Genomic DNA, 10,745 nt, shown 5'->3' on the forward strand with positions numbered 1-10,745 from the left:
CTGAAGGGTCTCCCAGCCTGTCCCCCCCAGGTCCTTGGGGGCCCCTCCTTCCAGCCTCTGTCCCAGGGCCTGCCCTTCAACCCCCCCCAGCCCAGGGGCTCGCTGTGTCCCCCTGTCCCTTCCCAGTTTCTGACGTCCCCAAACTCCATGGGATTTGGGGCTGCCTGCCCCCCATTTACAATTCCTTCCCCCCCCCCACTGAGGCCAGGGGTCACCGGGGAGCGACTCCCCCCATGCACACACTGGGTAGCAGTAGTTGGGCCTTTACCCTGCAGCTGCTGGCGTGGAGATGGGCTGGGCTAGAGCCCTGGGTCTGGGGGGGGGCGGGGAGCTGCTGGGAGTTAGAGATGCTCCCCCCCCCCTCCAGCCCCGGGGGGGGTAACGGAGACCCACAAACAACACAGTGGCCCTGGGCCTGGTTTTCTTCCAACTGTTTATTTGAACATCACAAAAGAGCAGCAAATAGAAACAAGGCCCAAGAGCTGCGGCGGGGGGGGAGTTGGGGCAGTTCAGAGTTTCCCCCCCGCCTACACACACACACCCGGGGTCACTTCTCAACAGCCCCTACCCCCCCAGCAGGCACAGGAGATGGGGGTGTCTGCAGGGTTGGGGGCTGGCACACAGATTGGGGGGGAGGCGCCTAATTCTGTAGGCCCTACCAGGAACCCCCCCACCAGCCCCCACCTTCCCCGGCCCTGCGAAAGGCCGCGCTGGCTCGGTTTGCAGTGGGCCAGGCCCCCCCGGCCGCGGCGCGGCCCCTCGCTGGAGTGAACAAAGACCCAGGGAACGGCAGAACCAGCAGACGAGTTGTGCCCAAAGCCGGGGCCGGCCCCAGCTCCGCCCGTGGAAGAGCCCAGGGCTCACCGACAGTCCCGCAGGCCCCGGGCCTTGCGTAAATCCAACCAATTCGCTGGCGCTCGTGGCTTGGCAACCCCAGAGCTCTTGGCAACCCTGGTTCATCGGGGAGGTTTTGGTCTGGAACAATCTCGCTTCCCCCGTATTAGCGACGTGGCTCTCGCGCCCGCCCCTGGGGGGAAACCCCCGAACGAAGCCGTTTGAAAGACCGGGCTCGGCTGCCAATTTCAAAGCGACCCCCTCTGCACGGATGCACTTGAGAACAATTCGTTTTTGTCAGCGCAACTCCTGAGGAACGTTTCCTCTGCAGATGAAGCCGAGCTGCAAAATGATTTTGACCGAAGCCCTGAATGCCAAACCGAAGCAGCCGCCGCATGACGAAACAGCGGGCAAAGTTCTTTTCCTTTTATTCCAAAAACAAAAAACAACCCCAAACTCGCTTTGCCAGCCGGGTTTCTAAATCCCCTTGATTCGTTTTTGGAGACCGTGTGTGCGCACAGCCCAAGCGGATAAATCAAGCTCTGCGACGCCTCTTAATTTGAGAAAGGTTTTTGGGTCGAAGACGTCAGTGCAAGGACGTAAATCACAGCAAGGAGGGGCAAGGAACGGAGCTCCCAACAGCTGCGAATCATTTTGCAAATCATCTCCAGCCGCAGAAACCAGGGGGACCTTTCTGGGCACGAGCGGCTCCCCAAGGCTTTGGGTGTAGCCCCAGGTCCTGCTTGGCAGGCGGATCGCCCGGGACGAGGGCAGAGGAGAGCCCAGCAAATTAACTCCCGGCGTATTTCAAATTTTGTCCATACCCACTTTTCCCATAAAGCCCATTTGACACAAAGGCTTTATTATAACCACAACCCCCCTGGTTTCTGCAGCTCCAATCTTGCAAACGAGGGACCCGCAAAAATCGAGCTCCCGATTCTGCAGCCATGCACCAAATCCCACAAAGCGAACGCCCGGCCCGGCCCCTCAGCCTTCTGAGAGGGGAATTAAACTCTCCCTTCCCGGTGAGCTCAGCTGGCAAAAGCCGGGAGGATTTAAGGCCCCAGAGCCGGAGCTATAAATTACCTGCTCTCAAACGAAACATTTTAAAGCTAGTGCAAAAAAACCCCCAACCAGGTGCAATTCAGAAGCAAAGAGCGAACCCCCAATTCTCCTTGCGAAAGGCGTCAAACCTAAGACAGGTGGGGGGGGGTGGCGAGGGCCCCCCCACAATGCCCCAGCTGCAGGGTGCACTTTGGATATGCGAGAGGGACAAATGTTCCCCCCAAGGCTAGAGCGGGGGGAACAAAACACTTTGCAGAGGGGGGGAGCCTTTGGGGCATACCCCAAAAACACAGTTGGGGGGCATGAAGGCACTAGAGGGTTGATGGGGTCAAAGGGGTGACCCCAACACAGAGGGGGTGAACCCTGCAAATAAGGAATCAGCCCCCCTGAAAAGTCTCCATCCCAAGGGGTGGGAAGCTGGGGAGATGCCCCCCCCCAAAAAAAGAGGAGTAAAGAATTGGCTTTGGTGCAGAGGAATTCCCCCAAAACGGGGGGGTGACCTTGAAACCTCAAGCCCATGGTCAGGTTCTGTGGTGTCCCCCCAGCAGAACCAAAGGACACCCAGAGTGCAAGGCACCAGCCTCTCCAAAATATGAGTCCATCTTTGGCTTGTTCTCCATACATACACACCCCCGAGAGCCGCACCCCAAAAACAAAGGCACTTAAAGGGGTTCACGGTCCATCGGGAGGAAACCGAGGTGCGTCGTCTGCGGAGGTATCAGGTGTCTCAATGCGACCAGCTCTCGGGTGGAGCATTGGTCCTGAGTCAGGGGAGCCACAAAGTCACCAGGCCGCATGGACAGCAAAGGGGTCAGCACTCTGAAAGAGTCAAGAGAGGATCATTCTTGTATTAATGCTCCTAGTTGCAGCCACCTCTGGGGCAGGGCGGCCGGTTACCCAGGGACCCCTCACACAGCGCTGAGATGCACCCACCTCTGGGGCAGGGCGGCCAGTTACCCAGGGACCCCTCGCCCGGTGCTGAGATGCAGCCACCTCTGGGGTGGGGCGGCCGGTTACCCAGGGACCCCTCGCCCGGTGCTGAGATGCAGCCACCTCTGGGGTGGGGCGGCCGGTTACCCAGGGACCCCTCGCCCGGTGCTGAGATGCAGCCACCTCTGGGGCAGGGCGGCCGGTTACCCAGGGACCCCTTGCCAGGCAGGAAGAAAGGAACAAAACTGCTGGAAAAGAAAAGGGGAAAAATAACCCTTTCCAGCCAGTTTCTCTCCTCTGTTCAGAGCGAAGGAATCAGGCCCAGAACCAGCCGGCTGCTTCTCTGCTGCCATAAAATTAAGAGACAACGTTGGATGGGGGGGGGAGAGTTTCGAGGGAATCCCACAGAGAAATAGCGGTTTCTAAGGGGGAACAGCTCCACTTCTGGTAAGAAGAGTCCGTGTCTAGTGTGAAGCCCCAACAGCGGCGTGAGCATGTGTCAAATTACTCAGGGAACGATTCACAGGCCCACCGGCCAGGGGCAGCAACACGCCGACCCCCCCCCCCCAAGAGACGGTTTCTAAGGGGTGACCCAGACAAAAAAAGAGGCAGTTTCTAGACTGGCTATTGCCTTCTCCCCAGTAGCGTAGCTAGTGGGGTGCAGGGGAAGCAGCTGCTTCCCCTCAGCACATTTCCAAACAAGCCGTGCCTTACATGGGGTCACCATGGGGCAGGGCCCACGCTCCGCTCTGAGGCTGGGCTCCTCGTGGCACTGCGGCAGGTGGGCTTTACCCCCCCCCCAGCTGAGGGCAGCTGCTAAGTGTATTTCCAAGGGGGTCTTGCTTGTGGTGAGGGTGGCTTGGGGGGGACTGGAAATGCCCCAGCTGGCTGTGAGAGCCAGCAACCGGCTGCTGGTGGGGGGCAGGGGGCTCAGCCAGAGGCATCTCCAAAAACATCCCCCTGCCCCCGGGCAGCTGGGTCGTGTTGGGAAGAGGGGGAGGCACTGCTGAGTCCCAGGGCTGTCATTCTCTGGTGATGGCGCTCGTTAAGTTACTAATTGCCGTTCACTTGCTGCGCACCAGGGCTGGTGGTGGTGGTTTAACATCCACCCAGCCATTTGGGCAATGCCTCGTTTCTTGGGAGCTGCCTCCGTAACTTCTCTAATTTCATCCCGCTCTCCCGGGAGCACAAATTCTGGTTCTAAGGCCCTGGGGCCTGGATCCCATATTGCCTTGCACTAGGCTTGGGAATTAGTGCCCTGACGTGCAACTCCTGTTGTGCCAGTGCAGACCCTGCTGGGGCCCTTGTGTTCAGCTGAAACTTTGGACTTGTTTAGTGGGGATGGGCTCAGAGACAGAGCTAAACTGGCCCTACTGTCCTGCTGGGTGGATCCCAGCGCGCTGGGACTGTGAATTTTTGGCTGTATTTATCTCATTGTGCGGATAGTGCTACGTGGACATTACGCTAAGATGAGTCGTGAAAATAGTGTCCTGGTGTGACGGTCACTCGCTGTTCACGGGAACCCTGCACTTTTGTGTGCTGGTTGGTGTAGCCCTGTTGTTCCCAGGAAATAGAGCCACAAGGAGGTGGGGGGGAATAGCTTTTACTGGAGCAACTTGTGTTGGTGAGAGAGACACAAGGTTTGGAGCTTTCAGGGAAAGCTCAAAAGTTTGTGTCTCTCTCACCAACAGAAGCTGGTCCAATAAAATAATTAACGCCCCCTCCCCCCGCGCAATATTACCTCCCCCAGCTTTCCAGGCGTGAGTTTTCATGCTGACATGGGAAGTGCTCGGACTGGTCCTGACTTCTCCGTATCAGCCCCTCTAGCCTGCACTGCTGCCCAGTACCTGGGGGGCCTGCAGTTCACCCCCTCCTCGGCCTCTCTCTTGCTGCCTCTTTTTCCCGAGTCCCCCACGATGCTCAGAGCCAGCGTGCTAGGTGCTGTGTTGGAGAGTCTCCCGTGCAGCCCCCTGCCTCTCCCCCATGCGAACCCCCAGCAGACCCTGCCCCCCTCTGTCAGATGGTCTCTCTCGTGCGGGGGGACTGTGCCCCACCCCGCTCCTGCGTGCTGCCTGCTTCCAGGGGCCACGGATTGCAGAGCAGCCCCCTCGCGAGAGAGAGGGGCCGTCCCACCGGCTGCATGCGCAGCCCCCGGAGCACTGCTTTGCCGTGTTATATCGGGTCGCGTTATAGCGAGGCAGAGGGGTAATTTGATATGTCGGGTGGCGCCTGTTTTCCATGTGCTCCCTCCCCCTGATGTCAGAACCTGGCTACGCCACTGCTTCCCCCACCGTCAGCAGTGAACATGAACACCTGCGTTTTGAAGGGGAAAATCTTTCCCCCGTCCCCAGAAAGGCAGTTTCTAAACGGGAAAATCCCTGGCCCCCCAAAAGATAGTTTTTAAGGAGGGCAGAACTGCAGCAGTTTCTGAAGGGGACCCCCGGCCAATGTAAAAATGGTTTCTAATAGGGGACACCCCCCCCAGTTGTCTCTACAGGGGAGAAACCCTTAAGCCAAAGCAAGAAAAGGCGGTTTCTAAAGGGGACCGCCCCCCCCCAGGAAGGCAGGTCCAAGCAAGGGCTGGGAGATTCTGCCTTCGCCGATGGCACAGAAACAGCCGAGTTGGCCCTGGAAGATGGGGGTCAAAACCCAGCCCCAAAGACGGGTCTTTTTGGTAAAGAAACAAGGCAGCTTAAAGCCACGGGGCCGTCGACACATGTCCACCAGAACCACCCCCCCCCCGAACCTGCGTCCCCCCCGTGACCCCCAGATCCGCCACATACCTGGCCCGTCCCTTCCGCCCCGGCGTCCCCGCAGCTCCTGGGAGCGGTGGAAGTCGATGCTGGCGTAGGCCTGGGGGCTGGGGCCACCGGCCGCCCGGGGGCGCCCGTCCAGGCCGCCTCCTCCCCGGGCCAGGTCCAGGGCGACGTAGTTGAGTCCCGGCTCCTCCCAGGCTGGGGGGCCTCGCTCCCCGCAGCACCGCCTGCCAGGCTCCACCCTCGCCGGCTGGCCCGGGATGGGCCGGTATTCGATGCTGACGTACTCCCCGGGGCTCGGGGGCACCGGCTCCTCCAGGCTCTCGCTGCTGGTGGAGGAGGAGCAGGAGGAAAGGCGCCCGGGCACGGCCAGGCAGGCCCCGTGCTTGTAGGAGCGCGGCAGGGAGCGGAAGGGGCACGGGGCCTCCCCGGGGGCGCCGGGCGGGGGGCTGCGGCGCGGGGGGGTGCTGCCGGCCGAGCGCCACAGCGGGGACATGTTCACGTACTCGGGCGCCCAGCTCCCGCTGGGGGACATGAGCATGTAGCCGGCGGCTTCGCCCCGGGGTGGAGAGACGCCGCCGGGGCTCATGGGCACGTAATCCGGCTGCCCCAGGGCCGCCCCGGGCAGCATGGCCATGTAGCCGGATTCCGGGCACCACCCTGGCCTCCTCCGCCCGGCCAAGGGGGGCAGCGACGGCCGCTCCGGGGAGCCGGCCGGCTCCGGGCTGCCAGCCGGGCGCCCCTCCCCAGGGCTGGAGGATCCGCCCTCGTCCGACGACGCCAGGGCATAGTCCCCGTCGGGCCGGCGGCGCCCGGAGCTCGGCGGCTGGGTGGGGGGCAGGCGCCGGGCTGGCACCGAGATGGGGGCGGAGGCCTGGCCCCGGCCTCGCACCCGGCACTCCTCGCTCAGCCGCTTCATGGCCTCCAGGATGGTCTCGTGGATGTGCCGGGCCACCACCAGGTCCTCCACCTGCATCCACAGCTCGCCGGGGCCCGTGGCGGCCGAGCGCCCCACCTCCAGGAAGAAGTAGTTCTCCGAGTGGCCGCAGCGCCGGACGCTCAGCAGCTGCAGCACCAGGCAGGGGGCCGGGGCGCTGAGCTGCACCAGCTCCACCGTGCTCTCCGCCAGGCACAGCCGGTAAACGCCCACCAGGTTCCTGGCCTGCCCCAGCCCCTTGGGGCGCAGGCTCACCTGCCAGACCTCCCGGAAGGGCGACGCCGCCCCGCTCCCCAGCTGCGACAGGCCTGCGGGAAGGGGAGGAGAGGGTTAAACCGGGAGGGGAATGCGGAGGGGGCAGAGATGGCGCTTGGCGGGAGGCTGGTTACCCGGGGACCCCTCGCCCGGCACTGAGATGCAGCCACCTCTGGGGCAGGGCGGCCGGTTACCCAGGGACCCCTCGCCCGGCACTGAGATGCAGCCACCTCTGGGGCGGGGCGGCTGGTTACCCAGGGACCCCTCGCCCGGCGCTGAGATGCAGCCACCTCTGGGGTGGGGCGGCCGGTTACCCAAAGACCCCTCACCCGGCACTGAGATGCAGCCACCTCTGGGGCAGGGCGGCCGGTTACCCAGGGACCCCTCGCCCAGCGCTGAGATGCAGCCACCTCTGGGGCGGGGCTGCCAGTTACCAAGGGACCCCTCACCCAGCGCTGAGATGCAGCCACCTCTGGGGCAGGGCAGCTGGTTACCCAGGGACCCCTCGCCCAGCGCTGAGATGCAGCCACCTCTGGGGCGGGGCTGCCAGTTACCAAGGGACCCCTCACCCAGCACTGAGATGCAGCCACCTCTGGGGTGGGACAACTGGTTGCACAGGGCCCCGCGTTGAGCTGTGTCAGTGCCTGGATACGGGCACAGGGCAGGTGACCAGGAAGCGGGGGGGGGGTGCGTGGAACAGGTGGGAGAACAGGACCAAGGAATAAACAGACCCAAAGGTCCCGGTGCCGTGGCAACCACCCACGTCACCCTGGCGACTGACTGTTTCTATGGTGACCCGGGGAGGGGAACAGCCATGGTGGGAAATGGCCGGGGAGAAGTAATTTCGATAGCTGGAAACAGGATTGAATATTTAATATACTTAATATTTCCTGGAATATTCCCCTGCTGGGCCCAGGGAGAGAACCCAGGTGTCCTGGCTCTCAGCCCCTCCTGCTCTGACCCACCAGCCCCCACTCGCCTGGGTGGAGCTGGGGAGAGAGCAGGGGGCGTTGGGAGCCAGGACTCCTGGGTTCTCTCCCTGCCTCTGGGGATGGGGTGGACTCTAGGGTCTATTTCCCAAATCTCATATGGGCAAAGTCCAGCCGCGGAAGAGGCAGGATGGGGGCGGCTCAAAGCCCTGATCCAGTTCCAGGCACCAGCCGAGGAGTTGGGCCAGTCTGTCCCCTTTCGTCCCAGGGCGGCCCAGCGCCCGGACAATCCACCCAGGCCAGGCAGCAAACTTTGTCCTGGAACAGCCAATGCCATAGAGACCGACACTTCTACAGGAGTCTGGCCCGGACGCCTGGGTTCTGTCCTAGCTCTGGGAGGGGAGTGGGGGCTGGTGGGTTAGAGCAGGGGGGGCTGGGAGCCAGGACTCCTGAGTTCTCTCCCCGGCTCTGGGAGGGCAGTGGGGGCTGGTGGTTAGAGCAGGGGGGGCTGGGAGCCAGGACTCCTGGGTTCTCTCCCCGGCTCTGGGAGTGGAGTGGGGGCTGGTGGTTAGAGCAGGGGGCTGGGAGCCAGGACTCCTGGGTTCTCTCCCCGGCTCTGGGAGGGGAGTGGGGGCTGGTGGGTTAGAGCAGGGGGCTGGGAGCCAGGACTCCTGGGTTCTCTCCCTGGCTCTGGGAGGGGAGTGGGGGCTGGGAGCCAGGACTCCTGGGTTCTCTCCCCGGCTCTGGGAGGGGAGTGGGGGCTGGTGGGTTAGAGCAGGGGGGGCTGGGAGCCAGGACTCCTGGGTTCTCTCTCCGGCTCTGGGAGGGGAGTGGGGGCTGGTGGTTAGAGCAGGGGGGCTGGGAGCCAGGACTCCTGGGTTCTCTCCCCGGCTCTGGGAGGGGAGTGGGGGCTGGTGGTTAGAGCAGGGGGGGGCTGGGAGCCAGGACACCTGGGTTCTCTCCCCAGCTCTGGGAGGGGAGTGGGGGCTGGTGGGTCAGAGCAGGGGGGCGCTGGGAGCCAGGACTCCTGGGTTCTCTCCCCGGCTCTGGGAGGGGAGTGGGGACTGGTGGGTCAGAGCAGGGGGGCTGGGAGCCAGGACACCTGGGTTCTCTCCCCGGCTCTGGGAGGGGAGTGGGGACTGGTGGGTCAGAGCAGGGGGGCTGGGAGCCAGGACACCTGGGTTCTCTCCCCGGCTGTGGGCTGCCCCCCGGTATGTTTCAGTCGCTGCCCCCTCCCCAGCTCTGCAGCCCCCTCACCCGCGGCACGTAGCTCCATCATGGCGCGGTACCAGGCCTCCTGCTGCTCCGCGCTCTCGGCCGCCAGCCCGAAGGTGCCGTCCCGGCCGTACAGCACGATGAGGTGCCGGTGCCGGGCGTCCGCCCGCTTGTTGATGTGCAGGGCGCTGGCCAGGGCGAAGCTGCGTTTGGGGCGGGCGCCGCCAGCCCCGAATTTCTTCTCGCTGTCGTAGTACTCCAGGCGGGCGGGTCCCCGCTCGCTGGGCGCCCGCAGCACGAAAAACCGGCGCCGCTGGGACTTCTGCTTCCGCAGGTGTCCACACAGACGGACATCAGGCATTGGCGGGTCGCCCCCGGCGGCCGTCTCCTCCATGGCTCGCCAGCTCCGGGAACGGCAGGGTTAAGGCATGGCCCCCCACCCGGCCCTGTCTGCAACGCCAAGACGGCCCGCCCGCTTCGGGGGGCAGAGCTTGGGGGGGCCTGGCTTTTGTCGCTGCACCGGTCCTTTTGGGGGGCGGGCAATTCAAGACACACGCTCTTTCGGAGAGAGCTTGGGGGGTGCCCCGGGTTTCACACCCGCTCTGCGCTCGGATCATGTCCTTCCCGGGAGTTCATTCCTCTCCCGTTTCACGAGCTCCTGGCTTTTAAGGGCGCCTCCCCCAAGTTTCTGCAACAGCACTGGGACCCCCTCCGGGGGGGGCAGAGGTTAGTGCATTGGCCCCGCCCGGATTGGGCCTGCAGGAGGCGCCCTTGCAAACGCCGCTGGTTTCTCTCCTGTCCCGCACGTGTCCGAAGTCCCCGCCGAGCAGCCTGGAGCTGCCTCTCCACGAGTTTGCAGCCCAAGTCGCCCGGCCACGCCGGAGCCGAGGGGCAGTGGTGCACAAGCCTTGGCCGAGTCTCCTTTTCTGCAATCTCACAGGGCTGCAGAGACGCACCCCGCCACCCAGAGGTGCAGCCGCGTACCCTGCTAGGCCCTCGCTGCACTAGGACCCCGATTTCTTCCTTTGCAATCGGCTCCGGGTTTGATTTTAATAGAAGTCACATGAAGAGCAGCGAAATCAATCAGCCGAGTTGTTGGGTTTTTCCATGCGGTTTTCTGGCGCAAAACTGGAAGCCAGCGCGGGGGGGGGGACACCCAGGACTTGGAAACGAAGGAGAAAGGAGCAACGTCGCTATTTTGCAGCCGAAAAATCACTCCGCTCTGGGGCCGGTTTCGCCCGCAAAAAAAGGTTGGAGCGGCGCCTTGCCCGAAAACGCAGGGGGCCTGCTGGTCGCCAAAGCGGGACAGTGTCTGGCCGGGCGTCCGGCTCTCAACGCGAAGGGGGAACGGAAAACTCGAGCGAGGGGCTTTCTGGGCACGAAGCCCCGGTCCCGCGGGGGCCGCAACCGCCCGGCCAAAAACTCGCCACCAAAAGCCACCGACAAAAGCTACTTTGCAGGGAGGCGGCTGGCCCCTGGGCCAGATATTCATGTGGCAAGAAGCGGGGGGGACATGTTAAGGCACCGGGGCGGGGGGGGGTGTCTCTGAGGACTTGCAGAAAAGGCAAAGGAGGGAGGGGGGAAAACCTCCCCACAAGTGGATTTCCCCCCTTGCAAAGCAGCTGGCGCAGGCACGAAGCCCAGTGGGGCCCCGCCGTGCAATTACCTGGCAGGTCACAGAGACTTAGGGGGTGGGGGGCTGGGCTTCAACTCCCCCCCCTTCCCAAGGTGCAAGAGGCAGGAGTTTGCAGAGGGGGCAATGGCGCCCCAGGCTCTGGGGTTCTTCTCCTCCAAGCCAGCCCGGCCCCCGGTTCTCCCAGGCGG

The 10,745-nt window shown here is 63.5% G+C and overlaps 1 protein-coding gene across 1 annotated transcript; it reads right to left on the minus strand.

Moving 5' to 3' along the window:
- Nucleotides 1–414: 414 nt before the first annotated feature.
- On the minus strand, nt 415–9,336 carry LOC115643163 (insulin receptor substrate 1-like). Its single transcript, XM_030546999.1, has 3 exons — nt 8,964–9,336; nt 5,613–6,830; nt 415–2,718 (listed from the first exon to the last, which is right to left on the minus strand). The coding sequence occupies exons 1-3, from the start codon at nt 9,313–9,315 to the stop codon at nt 2,711–2,713; spliced, it is 1,578 nt and encodes a 525-aa protein (XP_030402859.1). The 5' UTR covers nt 9,316–9,336; the 3' UTR covers nt 415–2,710.
- Between the last annotated feature and the right edge of the window lie 1,409 nt (nt 9,337–10,745).

The sequence above is a fragment of the Gopherus evgoodei genome, unplaced genomic scaffold (assembly GCF_007399415.2).
Source record: "Gopherus evgoodei ecotype Sinaloan lineage unplaced genomic scaffold, rGopEvg1_v1.p scaffold_51_arrow_ctg1, whole genome shotgun sequence".
NCBI classification, from domain to species: Eukaryota; Metazoa; Chordata; order Testudines; family Testudinidae; genus Gopherus; species Gopherus evgoodei.

What these genes read in the sequence shown, in the direction of transcription:
- LOC115643163 (XM_030546999.1), bottom strand. Translation starts at nt 9,315, where the DNA reads ATGGAGGAGACGGCCGCCGGGGGCGACCCGCCAATGCCTGATGTCCGT. An exon ending in GATGGAGCTACGTGCCGCGG is followed by an intron (nt 6,831 to 8,963) that starts GTGAGGGGGCTG and finishes CCCTTCCCGCAG; the next exon opens with GCCTGTCGCAGCTGGGGAGC.